Source organism: Microcebus murinus, chromosome 10 (assembly GCF_040939455.1).
Source record: "Microcebus murinus isolate Inina chromosome 10, M.murinus_Inina_mat1.0, whole genome shotgun sequence".
Classification (NCBI taxonomy): Eukaryota; Metazoa; Chordata; class Mammalia; order Primates; family Cheirogaleidae; genus Microcebus; species Microcebus murinus.
In genome coordinates, this window is record NC_134113.1 from 7385004 (window position 1) to 7406449 (window position 21446).

The 21446-nt window shown below is 55.9% G+C and overlaps 1 protein-coding gene across 1 annotated transcript; it reads right to left on the reverse strand.

Annotated features, from left to right (window-relative positions):
• Nucleotides 1-82: 82 nt before the first annotated feature.
• On the reverse strand, nucleotides 83-11164 carry CSDC2 (cold shock domain containing C2). Its single transcript, XM_012741700.3, has 4 exons — nucleotides 11020-11164; nucleotides 3359-3657; nucleotides 2364-2486; nucleotides 83-1885 (listed from the first exon to the last, which is right to left on the reverse strand). Exons 2-4 carry the CDS (start codon nucleotides 3532-3534, stop codon nucleotides 1723-1725), a joined length of 462 nt encoding a protein of 153 aa, XP_012597154.1. The 5' UTR covers nucleotides 3535-3657; nucleotides 11020-11164; the 3' UTR covers nucleotides 83-1722.
• Between the last annotated feature and the right edge of the window lie 10282 nt (nucleotides 11165-21446).

The window sequence follows — 21446 nt, forward strand, 5'->3', positions numbered from 1 at the left end:
GCCAAGGGCCAGTTCGCTGTGTCCTTCCCCAGCCCCTACTCTGGGGACTCAGACAGACAGAGGCAGCTCTGGCCACGGTGGGTCACAGTTGAGGGTTTATTGCCAGTGTTAGGAAGGACGGGGAGCCCAGTGGGGGGACCTGGGAGGGTCTCTGGCTGGGCACTGCAGGGCCTGTGAGTGGGGAGGAGCTGCTGCCCTGCCCCTAGGTGGTCCTGGGCTGACTGGTGCCTAAAGGGGCCTCCTCACAGGAGTCAACCTATGCCAACAGTGCTCTGCCGCGGGGTGGGGTCTTTGTTCTCAGGAGACAGGCCTTGCTGAGCCTATCTAAGAGTGGGGTGCCAGGTGGGTGGGCCTGCCAGCTTTGGGGCTGTCCAGCATACCTCAGCAGCTCTGGGCTCCTGGCCACTGTGTGGTGAGCACTGGGGCAGGCTCGGGGTGCAGATGCCCCACTGACCTCTGCCCAGGGGTCCTGGGGTGCCTACATGGCCAGAGATCCTCCTAGGCAGGCAGGCACTGACCCCCCTCATCCTGGGCATTTGAGCCCCTAGTTTTACTCACAGACGGGTCTCAGAGAGTCACCGTCCCCTGGCAGCCCTCCCTTGAACCTGTGCCCCATTTCTGGCAGGCGATGTACTGTCTGGAAGGGAGGTGCTGGGTGTGGGTGGGACATGGAGGCAGGCAGGGCCCTCCTTTCCCACGTCCCAGGCCCCCACCTCACCAAGAATGCACACACGCACCCTGGCCCCAAAGGGACTTCAGGTGGCATGGGGCCACACATCAGGGACAGACAAGGTAAGGCCACACCTCCAGCCACTGGCTTGTCAGGGGCCAGTGGGAGCCACCGTCCTGTGGCTTTGGGACGAGGGTCTGATGTAGGGGTTGCAGGACCGGAGGTCTCCCAGGCTGAGGGCCATCCTCATGGGCACCCAGCCCTGGCCTTGCCTGAGGGGACGTGTGTCTGTCCATCAAGGCGTCCTCAGTAGCCGTCGTGGCCAGGCATGGGGCAGGGCGTCAGTGAGTTTGTGAGTCGGGGTAAAGGAGGTGGCGCCATCCCAGATGAGGAGAGGGACCCCCTCTGTGGACCCTCACCTCCTTAGGGTGGGGAGCAGCCACTGGCTCAGCATGGCCCAGGGGAAGGAACACAGCTGGCCAGGATGAGGAGGGGGCTGGCCGCCAGCTCAGGAGCCCCCGCCCCCTTCTGCCCTCAGGCCCCTCTCTCCTGCCCCTCCAGTGCCACAGAGCAGGAAGGCAGGCCCCAGGCCCCGCAGTGCGGAGCTCCCGGCAAGCACTCACCAGCTTGGCCTCAGAGGGGAAGGGTCCAGGCCACTGTGGGAGACCCCAGCCCAGGGTGGGAGGTGTGAGTGGCACAGCAAAGTCTGTCCCCGGGCCATGGCCTGGCAGAGGAGGACACAAAGTGGGGGCAAGAGGAGCGGGCATGTGTAGAGAGGGGTCCCACTGTTCCCCTGGAGCCTGACTCGGGGAGGTGGCCAGGAGGCCATGTGGGCCTCGTGTGTCTGGGGCAGGGAGGGGAGGGAGGCGGCAGACCACAGAGAAGCCAGGCCTGGCCGCCTCCCCCTCCATCCTGCTCACACCGCAGTCACGGGCCACAGGTGGGCAGAGCACACGCTCACAGCCACAAGCACAGACACACGGGGACGTGCCCCAGGGACTAGCTAGCCAGCACAGTGGGGTCACGGGCCAGCTGCTGCCCACCCACCCAGCCTAGGAGCCCACGACCTGGCCGGACCACGTCTCATGAGGAGTGTGGGGGGCCAGCTGGGTGAGCACCACCTCCACGGCCTGGAACTTCTGGTTCTTGGGCGGGATGGGGCACATCTTGTAGGTCACCTCGTCGCCCTCCACTGGCACGTACTCCCCCTCGATGCTGGTGGGGGGGAAGGGGTGTGAGGGGGTCAGCCCAAGAGCAGGCCCCACTCCCCAGACAGCCCTGCCACCAGCCTCAGGAGGCCTGGCCCTGGGTCTCACTAGGCCCGGAGACTGGGCAGCCTCGCTTCTCAGAGCCTCAACTCCCTGGTCTGTAAATTGAGACTCTCAAACAGTGCCTCCCCGTCTCTGTCCCCAACCGGCCGCCCCCCACCGCCACCGCTGAGGCCCAGGAACTGGTTGCGCCCTCTCAGGCCCCCAGAATGCTGGAACAGGACCCCAGGGCTAGTGGTGCCAGGGCTTCTGGGGTCTGTTTGCCTCCTCCCCGCCTGGGCCCAGCCCTCTGCCCATGCACCCTGGGCCCCTGCAGAGCGGAGGGAGACATGACAGAACGCAGACCATGGCCAGGGCCAGCGAGGGGAGAGGCCTTGTTGGGAACACGAGGGCGGGGCCAAGCCAAGAGGGGAGAGAGGACTTACTCAGATACGTGCACAAAGATGTCCTCCGACCCGTTCTCGGGGGTGATGAAGCCATGGCCCTGTGAGCGTGAGAACTGCTTACAGACGCCCTTGAACACCGGGCCGGCCGAGGCTCGCGCTGTCCTGGAGACAGGATAGGAGGATTGGCAGGATGCCCTGGGGAGGCTCCCCGGACCCCCCAGTTAAGCCTGCCTCAGGGCTGCAGGGGACCCGCCCCAGCCAGTGACAGCGCCCCTCTCTGCACAGCACCCTCCCTCCTGAGGTTGTTGGGGCTCAACTGTATTTCCTGTTGTAAGACTTGTGTGAACATTGTCCAGCACAGGTTTGAATGCCTCCCCAGATGGAGAGCTCACTGTCTCCTCAAGTAGCTATATCCTGCTCACTCATTCCTCACTCATCATTCACTAAGCTCTGCTCTGTGCCTGGCCTTGGGTCGGCACAGCGGACAGTCAGTGCTTGCCATCAGACAACTCCTTTGGCCAAGCCAAGTCTGTCTCCCTGTGGCTCCCACATACCCCTGCCCCATAGGACCACCCAGTGACCCGCCCCAAGGCCCTGGGCTAGTCTCCATGCCCACCTGTCCAGAGATTAACTTCACATCTCGGTATGCGCCCATGCTGCTCCACCTGCCCGAACCCCCAACCACTCACCTGGTCCAGCCGGGACCCCCTCTCCCCTGACAGCAGGCCAGGACCCCCCTGCCAGGTGGTAACACACACTGGACGAAGCCCCGCTAGATCTTAGCCAGCTTGTGGGCCGGGACTTTGTCTTATTCCTCCTGCACCCCTGGCCAGGAGCTCAGTAAGTCTTTGTGGAATGAATGGATGGAGGGTGGGGGTGGATGAACAATCACTGCAGTTACTGCAGGTCCACACTCTGCTCCCCTGTCCCCCCCATGAGGGCAACAGGGGCTGGAGGAGGGTGGGCGTGGGCAGCCCAGGCTGAGCCCTGTCCTGGGGAAGGGAAACGGAGCCGGGGGAGGGGCAGGTACTCACGCCGAATACGTCCTGGTCCGTTTGGTGGGCAGAGGACTGGGCAGGTCCCGAGATGGGACTCCGCCCCGTTCCCAGACTCTGCTGCCCTCCCGGTGGAAGGGGAAGGTGGGCCAGACAGGGGACTTGGGGGAGTGGAGCGGGGGCACGACCGGAGGTGACGTGGACTCCGACGTCATGGTGGGGCCAGCAGGGGAGCCTGGTGGGCTCTGGGGAGCAGGGGCCGGCGAAGGGCTCGGGCGTCCTTGCAGGCAGGGCCCGGCCTGGCCCTGCTCAGCGGCCTCTCTGGCCACAGGCTCCGTCTGGAAGAGGGAGAGAGGCTCAGTGAGTACAGTCTGGCGGTGCAGCTTCTGGACCCCGACAGTAGGCAGGAGGGCTGGTCCTGCCTGTGCCACTCCTTTAGGCCACTCTCGGCCCCTCCCTGGCTCAGCGTCCTCACCAGGAAGACAGAACAGTCAGGTGACCCCTAAGTCCCGGCTCTCAGTTTGACCTGGGAGGTGGTGGGTGGGCAGCCAGTGACTGTCTGGGATACAGTTTGGCACAAGTGTCAGCTGTTACAAATTCACAGACCTGGGTTCAAATCTCAGCTTTGTCACTTACAACTTGGTGGCCCCAAGCAAGCCACTCAGCGGCTCCAGCAGGGTCCTGGGAGAGCTCGGGGTTTGAATCCTGGCTGCTCCCCCTCCCGGCAGTGTGGCCTCAGTGGACACTGTTTTTTTTTTTTTTTTTTTTTTTTGAGACAGAGTCTCGCTTTTGTTGCCCAGGCTAGAGTGAGTGCCGTGGCATCAGCCTAGCTCACAGCAACCTCAAACTCCTGGGCTCAGGCAATCCTCCTGCCTCAGCCTCCCGAGTAGCTGGGACTACAGGCATGTGCCACCATGCCCGGCTAGTTTTTTCTATATATATATTAGTTGGCCAATTAATTTCTTTCTATTTATAGTAGAGATGGGGTCTCGCTCAGGCTCAGGCTGGTTTCGAACTCCTGACCTCGAGCAATCCGCCCGCCTCGGCCTCCCAGAGTGCTAGGATTACAGGCGTGAGCCACCGCGCCCGGCCCTCAGTGGACACTGTTAACATCTCCATTTCCTGCTCTGTAAAGTGGGGGTCGCACCGGCTCTTATTTCACAGACAGGTTGCTGTGAGGGGTCGATGACTTTCCACGTGCTCAGAACAGGACTGGCGTGTGGCGAGCTCTGGGGAACACTGGCTTTCTCCTCAGCCTGGTCAAGGACGCTGAGGATGCGATGACTTGGTGTGTGCGCCTGCATCTGGCATCCAGAGATACCCGATAAATTGCTGTTATCAAAGCTAAGTCATAGAAATCCTCAACAGCTCAGTGCCTAGTGGCCTTGAGAAAATTCCCCCTGTATTTTCCTCTGAGGAAAAGCACATAATTCCCCGACCCAGGCACAAGGGTTGGGAAGAGATGCTGCTGTGGACAGGTGGTCTGCCACAGTGGGGCTGGGAAGGACCCAGAAGAACAGAAGAGCTCCAGCTCTGCCTCTTGTTAGCTGCGGACCTTGAGCCTCAGTTTCCCCATCCGTACAATGGAGCGCATAAACCCTGCCTCGCTCTCTCACAGGCTATGGTGAAGCTTGCCTGAGCCTGGGGAGATGAAGAAGCTCCCATAGTCCATGGTGACTCAGGAGTTGGGGTGATGGGTTCCCCACCCCCATTCCATCACCCCAAGGCCTGGAAATCAGAGGTGAGTTCCTGAGCTCCAGGTCTATTTCTGGCCCCCATTTTGTGACCTCTCCCCGTCCCCCAAAGCCTGGCGTTTCCACGGAGGAGTTTAAGGCTCCTTTTGAGTCCAGAGCTCAGGAAGCACGAAAACACCACATGGCAGGGCTGGGAGAGCCCAGGACTCACTCCCCTCCGCCCGCGTCCCAGGAGCAGGGCTCCCAGCCCTTGCATCCTCTGCTCAGGATTACATGGCAAAGTGGGATTTTTGTGGCCCCAGGTGATGAGCGGGCTCTGCCACTCTTGGGGGTGGATGGAGGTAGAGACCCGTCCTGTCCCCCCTCCCCTGCCTGGTTCTTCCCTCTAAAGCTGATATGGGGCTTTTCTCTCTGAGCTTATTCCAGGAGGCAGGTTGGGCTAGGTTCCGCATTTTCATCCCCATTTTAGAGAGAAGAAAATGGAAGCTTCAGGCAGCCACACAAACTCATACGTGAAAGTTCACAGCAGCCCTTATTCACGATAGCCAACAAGAGGAAACAACCCACATGTCAATCAGCAGATGAATGGGTAACAAATTATGGGATAGCTGTATAGGGGAATATCACTTGGCCATGAAAATAAAATAAAATTCTGATTCGTGCTGCATCATAGATGAATCATGCACACATCGCACTAAGTGGAGGAAACCGGACACGGAAGGCCACATAGCGCCTGATCCCACCTGTGCGTGATGCCCAGAGAGAGACAGTGGACCAGTGGTCACCAGGGGCTGAGGGAGGAGGGCATGGGGAGTGACTGCTAATGGGTAGGGAGTTTCTTTGGGGGCATAAAAATGTTCTACAGTTGACTGTGGGGATGGCTGCACAACTCTCAATACAGCAGGAACAATTGCACTGCACACCTGAAGCAGGTAAATTTTATGGCACGTAACTTACATCTCAATAAAGCTGTTGCCAAAGGAAGAAGACAGGGCAGCAAAGTCACCCAAGATGACAGAGCTGGGAAAGTAGCAGATGCCTTGCAGAGCACTCCTGGAGTGCCGCCTGTCCCACCTGGGTGAGGCGTGGCAGGCAGTGGGGACAAAGGCCCTGCCTCCCTCTCTCTAGGAAGCTGGGCAGTCCTGACCTCGCTGCTGCAGTTTTCCCAGGCCTGGCATTGTGCTTGGCAGTGACAGCCAGTGCTGGGAGGTCCTTGGGGGGGGGAGGGGCAGAGGCAGCCCAGGGTGGTTGCCGGGGGGACATAGCTGAGCCGGGGCCTGCTCTGGCCAGCCAGGCCTTCCGCTTGAGTGACTGTGACCGCCGCTCTAGGACGCACACTAAGCAGGCAGCAGGGACACTGAAAGTGCACTGACAACCCCAGGTCAGGGTTGACGGCAGCTTCCCCTGCCTGCGCCTCCCCGCCGTGGGCTCTGGAAGTGGCCAGAGACCAGGCAGCAGAGGAAGAGGAGGAATCACAGCCACAGCAATGGGTGTTCTAGGACTGGCTGGGAGAGAGCAGGGCCAGGAGCTGTAGAGAACGCGCTCCGCCTCTCCCCACCCCAGCCTCAGTTTCCGCAACTGGGAAATGGGATTATAAGAATCCCTCCTCCAGGGGCTCTTTTGAGGATGAAATGAGATGGAATGGGGGAAGCCCTGAGCAAGAGCTGGCTTCTCCCAGAGACACCACTGGGGGGCAGTGAGTGGGGGGGGGGGAGGAGAGACCTATCCAAGCCAGGCCAAGCCCATCATTCACTCTCATCTGCTTCCCTAAGGACTCGCCCACCCCTCACAGCTCCTTAGCTTCTTGTCTAATTGCTGCAACAGCCCTTTAAAGCTGGTGCTACTGTTACCCTATTTTGCAGAGAAGGAAACTAAGGATCAAAGAGGTGAAATCACTCACTCAAGGCCGCACACCAGTCTGGACCAGGATTTGAACCAGTACAATCTGACTCTGGAGCGGGAAGTTCAGGCCCTGCACTCTCATTGACTTGCTGTGTGACCTAGTACAGGGCCTGGACCTGGAGGAGACGCACAATGCCCAGCAGCCCAGGAGACCAGGGAGAAGGGACCAAGGAGCTGCAGAGCGAGCCTCCAGCTCAGACCCTCTCTCCAGGGTGTTGCTGCCCCAAACGGCAAGTACAGGCTTTTATTGTCTGAACGCCATGTACCATGCAAAGTCCTTACAGAGATTATTTTCCATATAAGGTTGAAATTATAATTTTTCCATTTTACAGATGAAGAAGCTGAGGCTCACAAAGGTTAAGTGACTTGCCCAAGATCACACAGCAGGTGACAAGAGTCCAGATTTGTCTGATGAGAAACCAGTGCTCTTCCTGGGGAGACAAATTCTGTTCCTGCTTCAGCCAAGATGAGGATGGAGTTTTCCCAAAAGAACTTTCTCAAAAGAAGCTAAATGGGAAAATAAAATCCCTCAATAGTAGAGAAACAGATATGTTTGCAGAACATTTGTTTCAGTTCAAACAGGGCTAAAGGCTGGCCCTGGAGGGACTTGGTGTGCCTGTCTGGGCCATCTCCTGCCAGGAACAATGCCCTTCAGAACCAGCCGCTGGCGGGTAAGAGGGCAGCTCAGGGCCCAGCCTGCCTGGGTTTGAATCCAGGCTGCACTACACCCTACTGAGTGACCCTCCCTTTCTGAGCCTCTGTTTCCTCATCCGTCAGGTGGGGCTAACCATCGCACCCTGCTCAGGTTGCTGGGAGGAGCCAAGGAGCTGTGTCAATGGTCCCCCTGTGAGTAGGCACCTCCCAGCCCTGCGTGTTGGCTCTGAGCAGGCCCTGCATGAAGCCCAGCGGACTCTGATTCTGCAGACAAAGGGGCCAGAGGCGGCAAACATAAAACAGCAGGGCTGTTTGGAGATGACCTGAGGCCTGATGCGGTGTCACAGGGCCACAGTGCTCTGGAAGGTGACTCAGCCCTGTAGCAGGTGACCATGGCCTGTGCTGAGGCTTCTCTTGCATCCTCAGCTTCCCCGAAAAGAATGGGGTAGGAAATGGCTATCATGGTCCTCTCTTGACCATGAGCATGTCCCCTAGCCTAGGCAGGTCAGGGAAAGCCAGCCTGCTCAGCCACCCCCTGCTGTGTGACTGCAGCCAGAGCCTGCCCCTCTCTGGGCCTCACCTTTCTCTCCAGGTACACGAATCATCGAATCATCGCTGGCCCAGGTGACTAATAAGGAGCAGTCCAACTCTCCTCTGCAGTTTTCAAAAACACACACGCAATTGCAATAAAACTGAGTGCCAGGGACTGGGACAACAAGCATGAGGGAGACAGGCCTGCCCTTAGGGATGCCCAGTCCGGTGTGGGGAACAGACATACAATCAAAACACGGCGTGGGAAGTCCTGACGCAATGAGTTTCAGCCGACATCGATTGATCACTGACTGTGTGCCAAGCTGTGTGCCAGGCCCTTTGCCCCATTTCCTCATTTAGTCCTCACAAGAACCTTGTGTGATGATTACTGTTAGTGCACCCATTCCTCAGATGGGTAAACGGAGGCTTGCTGAGGTCACCAGCCGGTCAGGTACAGCACTTGTGCATCTGGAGATGTTTGTGGCAGAGGGTGTGCAGAAAGGCCTTGGGCAGGAGGGGAGGAGGGGAGGGGACCAGCCATGTCCTGGGAGCAGCTCCCCCCTCCCCTGGAGAAGGAGGAGTGGGGCGTGGAAGACCCGGGGAGCCAGGACTTGGGGTTCTATTTCTAGCTTTGCGCTGACTCAGACCATGACCTTGGGTGAGTCATTCGCCAACTCTGCTAAGCTTAAAAACAACTCTCCCAATAAAAATGTCCCCGCCCCAAGCCCCCATTATGGGGGAGCAGATGGGGAGGAATGGGCATGATTGCTTAAAAATAGAAAGGACAGGGAACACAGGATGACAAGGAAGGGCCTCCTGAATGTTGGGGGCTTGTCCGTGGTGTGCCCTGGAAGGAGAGAAAGCCAGCTCAAGACCGCCAGGTGGAAGCCGCACTTCCCGTGGCTCGGCCCCTCACCCAGCCTCCCAGATGCTCCTTAAAATATACCAGCGCAGGAGCTGCTCCTGCAGCCGGGTGACCTGATTAAACCTGGCGCCCGTGTGTGTGTGTGTGTGTGTGTGTGTGTGTGTGTGTGTGTGTGTGTGTGTGAGTGTGTGTGGAGGGGGCTGCACAGCCAATACTGGACCTTAATTATTTAAAAGACCCTTTAACCCTTCTGCTTGTCACATTCCCAAGTGGCCAGGTGGGCTGCTGTGGTTAAGGCATTTTTGACATCGTGGTGGTGACTGTGCGACCCTGGGCAAGTCGCTTTCCCACTCTGCGTCCCCCTAGAGAGAGGCACAGACTGGTCAACGCCACATACCGAGTGGTTGATCTAGAACTCACATCAAAGCCCGTGAGCTTCCCGCTGTGCCAGGGCCCCCACTCCGTGACTATCATTTGCTGGCTTTGGGACAAAAGAAGAGCCCCCCACTGCTTTTTAGCCCCCTGTTTTGCTGTTCAGCCTGGACAGAGGTCTGAACTTCCCCAGCCCAGAGCCCACAAGGCTCTGGAGCCTGGCAGCCCTGGCTGTGACCAGTGGACGTGACCAGCTAAGCCAGGCCCTGAGCGCCCTCTGCTGGGTGATGCCCTAGGGCTGGGGCACCTCCAGACCAGCGGGCAGGTGTCCCCTCCTCACCAGCCATCCGAGTCTCCCCCCAGCGCCCACCCAGAGAGTCCCCTCCCTGACCAGTGGACATCCATGAACACTGCCCAGACATCTCCCCCCAGGCCTGGGAGAGGCCAAAACTGTCCTCTGGCCTTTCCCAGGTGGCCGTGCAGCTAGCTCCCGTTTACACCTGTCGTATTGTATTTTTGGAGGGGGCAAACAGATCTAGATGGGCAGATATGGAAAACAGATGTTTTTGGAATAGACTTCAAGGAAACGGGAGGGGAGGGCAGGGCAAAGCTGGGAGGAGAAAACATTCGGAATTTGGATGCCCAGAGGCCTCTGGGATGGAGTCAGGTTTGGGAAACCAGCTCCCCATCCCCTAGGGGGCTGGAGACCCCATCCCAGGCGTGGTGCCAGCTCTCAGAGAGGTTGCCCACCCCCCACCAGGCACACTTCCTCCTCCCCTCCCCCAGCCCCAGCGCTGCAGCAGTTCACACTCTGTATTTATTATTGTTCTCACCCTGCGTCCCCTCCCCTCTCCCTGGGAAGAGCCTGCAGGCTGGCAGCTTGGCAGGAACCTGCTGTCTCCTTGCGGGTGCCAGCATCGCCCCTTATCTCCGCCTGGACTCCTTGTGTCAGGGTCAGGTCACTGGGGGCTTGGTGCCAGCCAAGGCCACCCTGAGTCCCTGCATCCCACGACAGGATTGGCCCAGCAGGCCCTGGCTTGTCACCGCTGCCCTGCGTGGGCTGCAGGGCTGCACTCAGCCAGCGAGGAGGTCAGAGCAGGGCGGGACCAGCAGGCAGGGGAGAGGCAAGTGCTCCGGTGGGGGTGGCTCCCAGGCGAAGAAAATAATAACACGGGGCCACCTCTCCAAGCCCAACGACCACAATTATCCCCATCACATTGGGGGGAAAATAGAGTCAGGATAAGGTCCAAGTGTCCGCCTGCCCCAGAAAGTCCCTCCCTGGCCCCAGTCCCAAATTCCTGGGGAAAGACCAAGGATGCTCCCCCTGCACTGTCCTTTCGGCTTCTGGAAGGAGCGCTGACTTCCCCCTTCACAGCTTCCTCTCCTGCTGGTACCCTGCGGAGGCTGCTCGGCGGGGCGGGTGTCCGCTGTCTGTGCTCCCAGGCAGACACAGGTCCCAGACACAGACACGGACACACTCCCGTGGGGGACGGGGGGGGGGACAGCGGGCACCCTACATCCCCAACATTCCGTCCCCCAAGATTCGGCCGGAGCTGAACCGGGCGGTCAGCCCCCCACCTTCCCAGGCCGGCAACCCGCCCCCCACGCTGCCCCTCCCCCGTTCGCCCCTGCAAAGCCACAGTTTCCCACGAGGTGCCCTCGGGCCCCATCCAGCCCCTCACCTCTCCGGGTCCAGGCACTGCCTCCTGCGGTGTCAGCGCCCTGCCCCTCCGGCGCGAGCTGCGGGCCGGGCCGGGGCTGGAGGACGCGCCGCGTGTGAGTGTGTGTCGTGTGTGCGGCGGCACCTCGGCCCCTCACTCACTCACACACGCCTTCCAGCTGACGTCAGGGAGAGCGGGAGGGAGGGACTGGGATGGGAATTTGTACTCCCTGCTTAAAGGGACACCGGGCTCCTCTGGCCCAGACAGGACCCCGGGAGCCAGGCACCGCCAGGTGAGAGACTTAGCTGTGTGTGTCTCCCAGGGCCCTAAAGCTTCTTTTTTTGGAAAGTGGCTTTTATTGCTGGGCCGAGGTATAATTTGCCCTGCCGAGTCAGGGTCGCTGCTGAGTAACGCAGGGAGGAGGCGCTGGGGACAGCGCGGCTGCATTCCTGGCAATTAGAGGGCAAGCAGGCGGTGAGTGATGGGAGGGTGTGTGAGCCTGGGAGTGGGGGTCCCACGGGCGGGCGGGGACAATGGAGACCTGAGCAGAGAGGCAGCCTCCTGTGAGTGCTTAAGGCCAGCCCGGCCCCAGGGCCCCCAGACGTTCCTCTCCGCTCTGGACACCCAGAGTGGCCCTGCCGGCCCTTGGCACAGACACCATGCTCAGGTCCCTCTCCTGCCCTGGCTCTGAGACCCAGAGTGAGGAAAGTGGGCAAGTCACAGGAACTCGCCTCTGTCCGGCACACAGTAGGCCCTGGAGATGTTTCTACTGAATTTGGATAGAAGAGGACCCTAAGGGAGTGATAGGCTTGCTAAACCACACACACACACACACACACACACACACACACACGCACGCACGCACGCACGCACGCAAGCACGCACAGCCTGCCAGGCTCTGAGCAGAGAGGACCCACGACGACCAGGGTGCCCAGTGGAACAGCCACCTGCTCCAGAGAGAGCTGAGTTTCCACATCAGACAGCCCTGGGTTTGAAGTGCTCCACAACTTTCAAGCTGTGTGACGCTGGGCCAGTCCACTGTGACTCTGCTCCTCCACTGAGAGGGATGGTGGAGGTTCCAGTATGGTACTATGAGCCCAGGGCCCGGCTGTCAGTGACCTCCACGAAGGGGCTTCTCTCCCTCCGACCCACCCCCTCCCCTTCTCAGCCCCCCGCTTGGAAAGAAGCAAGTCTTTCCCTGGCGTCGCCCAGAACCGCTGATGCAGGCCCGGCATTTTCAAAAGAAGTCTTATTAAAATAAAAAGGAGGTGGTAGTTAAAAGGGAAACAATCAAGAGAAACACGAAAAGCTAATAAAAATAGCTGAGATGCGTTGAAAGCTTCCTGTGCGCCAGGCAACATGCTTTGCCCTCATTTAAACCTCCCAACAACTCACTCATTTATTTTTGTCATCCCTGTTTTACTGTTAGGGAAATAGGGGCTCAGATAAGAGGAGGGACTTGCCACGTTTGCTCAGCTGGATAGAGGGGCATTTGAACCCAGGGCTACCCAATGCCACCACATATCCCTGCCTTCCAGAACCTTCCAGAACCTCCCAGAACAGTCAGGCTCAGTTCAGGTTCCTGATTACGAGAGGGTCTGGTGATGAATGCTGCCTGTTGTTACCACAGTCCTGATGTCTGCGGACTCTGCCCAGGGGACCGACCCTCCCTCCCCAAGTTCTCCTCTTCCTCCTTTGCCTTCCTCTCCTCCAAAAATAATGGTTCTCAGAGTGCCCATGTGAGCATCACCTCACCTGCTTCTTAGAACTGGCTCAGGGAGACCCTGGGCCTTCACGAGTCACCAGGAAGTGATAGTGACTGAGCAGGGGCCCAAGACCGGTCTCCACCCACGTTTTGCAAACTCACCACCCTGCCCTTCCAGGAGAAGGCTGGGGCCATGGTGGACACCTGCAGTTTTCTCTGCCCACCTCTTGGGAGCCTGTCTGCTGGGATGTGCCTCCCTGCTCTCTCCACCCTTGGTCCGCAGGCCCTTGTGCAGGCCTGGCCGCCCAGAACCAATATCGGGGCTGGAATGTTCGTGGCCAGGCCAGCTCTTCTCCCTGTGGCCCCTGAGTTGGTGGCCCAGTGCTGGATGACAAGCTGATGGGCCAGCTGAGGGGGAGTGGCCAGGAGAACTTCTCTGAGCTCCAGGTGACAAGAAGAGAAGACGCCTGGAGGGGAGGTGTCCTCAGGTGGGCGTGGCCTGGTGTGGCAGAGGAACAAGGGAGGTGGCAGCCAGGCGAGGGAGGTGGTGGGGCACAGGGTCCCTGAGGCCAGCTCTGACAAAGCCGAGGCCTGACTGCCATGGCTGAGGCCCTGACCCTGCCTTCACGTCCAGTCCCGCTCTCGGCCCCCAGCCTCCGGGCAGGCCGGGGACTCGTGCCCAGGGCTGCCAGGCAGCCAGGAGCAGTGAATGACAGCGGCTCGAGTAGTGCAGTGATTACTGGGCACAGCTGTTCATTGAGGAAAAGAGCAGCCTGCGGCGCCACCCACCCACCCACCAGCAGCTGAGTAACAAAGAAATTGTCTGCTTGAAACCAGGGGCTCCGCTGCTGCGGAGGCTATTTTTGTGAAAAGCTGAGAATTCAAAAGTACATCTCCTCGAAAGCCTCCTAGGCTTGGAGAAGCTGAAGAGGTGGATTCGAGCCCAGCGGCCCCCAGTCCTACTATTGACCGGAAGCCCACCAACCACGGTGGGCCCGGACCACCACCCGGACCACAGCGTCTCCATCCCTTTAAGGTACATAGAACTCTAGGTGCTGGCTGGGCGCCGTGGCTCACGCCTGTAATCCTAGCACTCTGGGAGGCCGAGGCAGGTGGATACTTTGAACTCAGGAGTTCGAGGCCAGCCTGAGCAAGAGTGAGACCCCGTCTCTACTAAAAATAGAAAGAAATTAATTGGACAGCTAAAGAAATATATGGAAAAAATTAGCCAGGCATGGTGGTGCATGCCTGTAGTCCCAGTTACTTGGGAGACTGAGGCTGGAGGATCGCTTGAACCCAGGAGTTTGAGGTTGCTGTGAGCTAGGCTGATGCCACGGCACTCACTCTAGCCTGGGCAACAAAGTGAGACTCTGTCTCAAAAAAAAATAAAATAACTCTATTTTGGTGCTGGTGCTATTCAACAGAACCTGAGGTGGCTCAGGCACAGAGAGATTAAGAAACTTGCCCAGCATCACATAGCTGTTGATGGAGCTGGTATTAAAACGCAGGAGTTCCAACTTCATTACACTCATATTCTTTTTTTCTTGTTTTTTAAGACAGGGTTTTGCTCTGTCCCCCAGGCTAGAGTGCAGTGGCTCAATCATAGCTCACTGCAGCCTCCAATTTGTGGGCTCAAGCAATTCTCTGCCTCAGCTTCCCTCGTAGGTAGGACTACAGGTGCACAGCACCATGCCTGGATAATTTTTTTTTTTGAGACAGAATCTCACTTTGTTGCCCAGGCTAGAGTGAGTGCCGTGGCATCAGCCTAGCTCACAGCAACCTCAAACTCCTGGGCTCAAGTGATCCTGCTGCCTCAGCGCCCCCCCCCCCCAGTAGCTGGGACTATAGACATGCGCCACCATGCCCGGCTAATTTTTCTATATATATTAGTTAGCCAATTAATTTCTTTCTATTTTATAGTAGAGACGAGACAGGGTCTCGCTCTTGCTCAGGCTGGTTTCAAACTCCTGAGCTGGAGCCCAAATGGTGAGAATGAACCAGCCTTGTGAAAAGCAAGGAAGAGCATTTCCTGAAAGGGGAACAGCATAGATGAGCCCCCAGAGGCAGGAAAGAACCCAGCATGTTCAATCAACTTAAGTTTGCAGATGTGGCTGGGGCAGGGAGCAGCAGGAGAGGGGCAGGGGCCATATTCTGTGGGGTTTGGGGGGCCTAGCAAGAAGCCCCCTACTCCTCATCTGAGGGAGGAAGGCATGACATGTTCCTGCCTCCAAACAGAGCCTCTCTGTCGTCTGGTGGGGGCAGACTCCTGAACGTTGCACACTTGTCTGGGCAGAGATCAGCGCAGGCAGGAGGGTGAGGGGCTGGGTGTTCCCCTGACTAAGGCCCTGGCCCATGGGTGGGTGGGCCCCTTTCTGCAGCTGCTGCTCAGATTCCTCCCAGGTCATTGTGAGGAACTCTCCGTGACGGGGTGGAGGGCCCTGGCCCACAGCCCACCTCCCCTGCGCCCTGCCCTGAGTCTGACCCCCAGCTGTCCCAGGCCCGGGCTGCGAGCCAAGCTTCTACTGGCCATCTGTCCATTCACACACACTCTGGACACCCTGGGCCCTGGGCCTCCAGCCTCTGAACATTTAAGGTTCAGCTTCACCCTCACCTTCCGAGCAAGGCTGTCCCTGATGCCCTGGCTAGAACAGCAGTCCTTGTCACTCGCCATCACATTGTCCATGTGACCTTTCTCAATAGCAAGGCCTGAAATGATCTCCCCTACGTATTGCTGTTTCCTGTTGGTGCCCCCAGAGCACGAGCCCCTAGGGAGGCCTCATCACAGCAGCCCCCACCAAATACCTAGTGACTCTGCATTTTACATTCTGCCCAAGCCAGAACAGACAGCAATGTCCTGGGGACATTTGTTTAGGCCCCTTCTAGAATCTCCTTTGCCAGAGGCTCTTCAGCCTGTGCCTTTGCCTCCGTGGAAGGTCATTTTAAAAGTGCCCAAAAGGGAATGGTTGCTGGGCCTATGCAGGCACACTGTCAAGGACATCATTCAGCTCCTCAGAGCTTCTGTCCCTTGAGAACCTGGGAAGTGCTCCGAAGTCTCAGAGTCAAGAAAATCTGGACCTACCTTGAATGCCTGGTGAGTTTCCACATTGTATTTGAAAACGTTTTTCTCTTTGCTTTGGCTGCTAGGAAGCTCAGAGCCAAACAATTCTTCTATCACCAGCAAGTCTACAGGACCATATCTCAGGGCTAATCTTTTCTTTTCATCCCTCATTCATTCATTATCCAACAAATATTTGTCCTGGACTTGTATGCCTGGCACTTTTCTAGGTACGGAAGAATCGACAGTGAGCAAAACAAAGTCCCCGTCTTCACGGAGCTTACAGTCAAGTAGAGGGAGGGAGGCAATAAAACAACTTAATACACAAACTATGTCATGTTGGAAGGCAATAAATCTCAGGGAAAACTATTAAAGAGGGGAGTGGGGGATAGTGGTGGGTGATTTGCTACATAAAACAGGGGTCAGTGCAAGCATCAATGTGGCGACATTAGAGTAAGGAGGTGGAGGAGGTGAGGGTGGTGAGAGGAAGAGTGTTTGGGAAGAAGGAACAGCACAGGCAGAGGCCCTGAGTGGGGAGTGTGCCTGGGGTGTCTGAGAGACAGTTACTAGGTGAAGGAGTGGGGCATGAGGTCAGAGGGGACAAGGGGCAGGAGCACCCCAAGGGCTGTGGAGGCCATCGTGAAGCCCTGGCCCTTCCCCCAGGGAGATAGGGCACTGCAGGGTCTGGAGAGGATGAGCTGGAACAATGTCTCTCTGGCGTCTGTGTTGGGTACAGACTGCAGGTGCCGAGGGGAGGGACGTGGAACTCTGCCTGAAGGCTGGCGTGATGGCCTGGGTAAAGAGTGGTGGGCCCCCAAAGTGGCCATGGAAGCAGTAGGGAGCAGTTGGATTCTGGATGCATTTTGGAGGTAACGACAACAGGATTCGCTGGGTGGGGTTCATATGGGGTGTGACACTCAGGAGGACTCCCAGGTTTGGGATGAGCAAGCAGAAGGATGAAGTCATTTTCTAAGACAAGAAAGTCTGACAGGAGCAGGTTTGTGGGGAGGGACAGGTGGGGTACCACCAGGGCTCGTGTTAGCTTTCAGTTACCAAACGGAGCTGTGGAGCAGGTGGGTGGCCCAGGCTGGAGGGGACAGGTGGGACCAGGCAGTAGGTATTATGCCAAGCCCCCACCGGCTGGAGTGTAGACAGAGCAGAAAGTGACCTGAGGCCCCCAGCAGCTGGAGGTGGGGCGAGGGGCCGTGAGGTGGGAGGAGGACCAGGGTGAGCCTCCGAGAAAGGGTGTTTGGAGGAGGAGGGAGTGATCCCTGAGGACAGAATTACCACTGGATATGGCCACACAGACCATTGTGACCTTGAGAAAGCAGCTTGGCCGGAACCCTGGCTGTAGCAGGCTGGGGAGAGGACAGGAAGACAGGAGCTGGGAGCAGCAAGGACAGACGGACAACCTGACTCTTCCGAGCAGTTTTTATTATTATTATTATTATTATTATTATTTTAAGACAGAGTTGCCTGGGCTGTTGCCTGGGCTAGAGTGTCAGCCTAGCTCACAGCAACCTCAAACTCCTGGGCTCAAGCAATCCTCCTGCCTCAGCCTCCCGAGTAGCTGGGACTATAGGCATGCACCATCATGCCTGGCTAATTTTTTCTATATATATTTTTAGTTGGCCAATTAATTTCTTTCTATTTTTAGTAGAGACAGGGGTCTCGCTCAGGCTGGTTTCGAACTCCTGACCTTGAGCCATCTGCCCACCTCGGCCTCCCAGAGTGCTAGGATTACAGGCGTGAGCCACTGCACCCTGCCCTCTCCAGCACTTTTGCTGGTAAAAGGAGCAGAAAAATGGGGCATTCGCTGGAGGGAAAAGGGGCCAGGAGAAGCTTTTTTTCTTTTTTTTTTAAGATGTGAAAGAAATCTTAATTGCTTTTTTAAATTGAAGTTTTATTCATTTTTGAACAGGTAATATATTCCCATGATCCCAAACATCAAAGATTCCAAAAAGCATTTGGTAAAATATTCTCCCTCCTCTCCCTGTGCCGACGCCCAGTCCTCAGTCACTTGGCTCCTCACCCTGGAGACCACCAGTGTCATCAGTTCCTTACGTCACCTCCCAGGGCTACTTTCTGCATAAACTGGCATTATATTACTAATTTTCTCTCTTTTTCACACAATTGGTAGCATCCCATACACACTGCTTTGTACCTTGCATTTTTATTTATTTTATTTTATTCTTTTGGTAACAAAGGGGTCTCACTTTGAATCTCGAACATCCGGGCTCAAGCATCCTCCTGCCTCAGTCTCTCAAGTAGCTGGGATTACAGGTGTGCACCACTACACCTGGCTAATTGATTCATAATATTTTTGTAGAGACGGGGTCTTGCTATGTTGTCCATACTGGTCTCAAACTCCTGGCCTCAAGCGATCCTCCTGCCTCAACCTCCCAAACTGCTGGGAGTACAGCCGTGAACCACTTTGCCTGGTTTCCATTTTTAGATTTAACAATGTATCCTGAATATCATTCTATATAAACACAAAGGGCAATCTCATTTTTTTTTTTTTTTTTTGAGAGAGTCTCACTTTGTTGCCCAGGCTAGCGTGAGTGCCATGGCGTCAGCCTCGCTCACAGCAACCTCAAACTCCTGGGCTCAAGCAATCCTTCTGCCTCAGCCTCCCAAGTAGCTGGGACTACAGGCATGCGCCACCATGCCCGGCTAATTTTTTCTATATATATTAGTTGGCCAATTAATTTCTTTCATTTATAGTAGAGACAGGGTCTCACTCTTGCTCAGGCTGGTTTCAAACTCCTGACCTCAAGCAATCCGCCCACCTCGGCCTCCCAGAGTGCTAGGATTAAAGGCGTGAGCCACTGTGCCCAGCCTCATTCTTTTTTTATACCTTCATATTTTTCTGTTATATACCATGTATCTTTTCCAGCCTGCGCTCTCCTGATGAACAGTCATTTGAGATCGGTTCCGTTAGTAGCTCCCTTTTTTTTTTTTTTTTTTTTTTTTTTTTGAGACAAAGTCTCACTTTGTTGTCCAGGCTAGAGTGAGTGCCATGGTGTCAGCCTAGCTCACAGCAACCTCAAACTCCTGGGCTCCAGCGATCCTCCTGCCTCAGCCTCCCAAGTAGCTGGGACTACAGGCATGCGCCACCATGCCCGGCTAATTTTTTATATATATATCAGTTGGCCAATTAATTTCTTTCTATTTATAGTAGAGACGGGGTCTCGCTCTTGCTCAGGCTGGTTTTGAACTCCTGACCTTGAGCGATCCGCCCGCCTCAGCCTCCCAGAGAGCTAGGATTACAGGCGTGAGCCACAGCGCCCGGCCAGTAGCTCCCTTTTACAGAGGCCATGAGGCCCCGAGAGGTTCATTGCCGTGGAAGCACCATGCCCCTGGTCACCCCATGCAACTTTCCTCCCCCTGCCCTGATTAGGTTCCAAACCTACTTCTCCCTCACGCCGATGCCCTCAGCCATTATTTTGTTATCCTTTTGTTCATTTAAACAACACATATTTACAAACTGAGGTCATGTACCAGGCACTGGGCGAGGCCAGAGGATATGGGGAAACAATAGAGAAGTCCTCTGCTGTCATGGAGTCTGCAGATTAAGTCAAGTGTGTTTGTTTGTAAGCCACCTCAAATCTTCCATGGAGTGATGTGGAGAATTAATAAAGAGGCCTGACCCCTGTTTTCACCAATTGAGTAAACCAAACGTGCCAATAAATTGTTGTTCCAATCCCGTGAGCTGAATACCGTAACGGAAGCCTGGGAACCCTACACACTGAATGCTTCAGTGCTGGCCGAGTCCCTACAACCTGGCCCCGCTCCAGCTTCCCAGCTCAGAGGTGAGGGCCCACCACCAGCCAGAGGCTAAAGCTCTCAGGCCTTGGTTCCTCCCACTCGTGTCCCCACCCCCAGGCTATCCCACCCATGCTACCCCTGAAGACCTCTGGACTCTGCCCAGCTCTGCTCTCCATGGCTACCACCCTTGTTCTGGCCTTCTCTTGCTCAGGCCACATAATGACCTCTTCCCTGATCTTCCTGTCGCCACCGCAGCCCCTTCCCACCCACTGTGCACCCAGCTGATGTGTCCCTGTGTCATTTCCCTGTCCTAACCTTCTTAGGCTTCCCTTTGTTGCCCTTGGGTTAATGTCATGGTGGGGGCAGAGCCAGGGTCTAGGATCACAGGCTCCGGAGCCTGAGTCCCAGCTTTGCCACATACTGGCTATGTGACCTTGAATGACCTACTTAATTTCTCTTTCCTTGGATGAGGCAAAATGAGACAATGAGATAAACGAGAATGATGAATGATAGGGACATAAATGAAATAATGACGATCGCGCCTACATTATAGAGCTGTTGTGAGGATAAAAGTTAATACATGTAAAGCACTTACACAGTGCTTGACATATAATAAGTCCTCAATAAATGTTAGCTGCTAATATTATAATAAGGCCCTCTAATCTGGACTCTGGTTGGGTCTCCAACTTGAAATCTTACCAGTTTTCATCTTCTGTGTAAATCAGCTGAGATTCTTTTGATTACCTAAAAGCACAAACTCAGTCTCTCTCCCTCTTTCTCAATCCACCCCCACCCCCAACCAGCCAAAGTACTCTGTGCTGAAAGTGGGCCCAAGACCCAGTTCTTCTGTCCCATTAGATCTCCAACATCTGGGCACGACAGTATATTGAATGAATGAGAAAAGCATCACCTTTGGGTTCTGATGGACAAGTAGTTTTCCAGGTAAAGAAGAGGTGATTGAGGCTATACAGGGCTTGCTGCATCCGTGGTGCTGGAGGCTCCCTGAGCCTGGAAGACAGAAGGGAGGTGAGGCTGGAGAGGAAGGCTGAGTTCAGTCCAGACTTTTCTGTGTGGGCAAAGGAGATTCATGAGACTTTTGTGACAGTGTGAAGGTCACTTGCTGAAGAGACTGAAGCCAGGGTCAGGGTGTGTGACTAAGCTCTAGAGAAGCAAGGAAAATGAACCAAAGCAGCAGCAGTGGGAATGGAATAAAGAGGAAGATTTGAGAGCGATCTTAGAGAAAGAATGCCTCCTAGGAATGTGTTAGGGGATTGTGGGAATAAAGAGCTGAAGTAGTATTTGCTCCTGTCCTCAAGTAGTTTGAATTCTGTAGAAGTAGACCCTGTAAATGAAAATATAGATGCAGGGAAGGCCAGATTTAGTATCACTGCAGCCAGTCTCATTGAGAGGTCTCCATGCTTGTGAAATTAGCAAATTAAAACATCATGTTCTTTCCAATGTTTGTGTCATCACCCTATGGATCTCTTTAAGTTTTCAAATTGTTATTAAAACACACTACAGGTTGGTCTGATGGTAGTAGGTTATCAGAACTTACTAGCATTAGTGTCACTAAAGTTGGTATACAACCCCCCACTGCTAAATTCGACTGGCTTTTATTTTTATTTATTTATTTATTTATTTTTGAGACAGAGTCTCGCTTTGTTGTCCAGGCTAGAGTGAGTGCCGTGGCGTCAGCCTAGCTCACAGCAACCTCAAACTCCTGGGCTCGAGCCATCCTTCTGCCTCAGCCTCCCGAGTAGCTGGGACTACAGGCATGCGCCACCATGCCCTGCTAATTTTTTTTATATATATACCAGTTGGCCAATTAATTTCTTTCTATTTATAGTAGAGACGGGGTCTCACTCTTGCTCAGGCTGGTTTTGAACTCCTGACCTTGAGCAATCCGCCCGCCTCGGCCTC

Coding starts and splice junctions, on each gene's coding strand:
- CSDC2 (XM_012741700.3), bottom strand. CDS start 3,534: ATGACGTCGGAGTCCACGTCACCTCCGGTCGTGCCCCCGCTCCACTCC. Junction 2,487..3,358: donor CGGACCAGGACGTATTCGGC/GTGAGTACCTGC, acceptor TCCTGTCTCCAG/GACAGCGCGAGCCTCGGCCG. Junction 1,886..2,363: donor ATCTTTGTGCACGTATCTGA/GTAAGTCCTCTC, acceptor CCCCCCCACCAG/CATCGAGGGGGAGTACGTGC.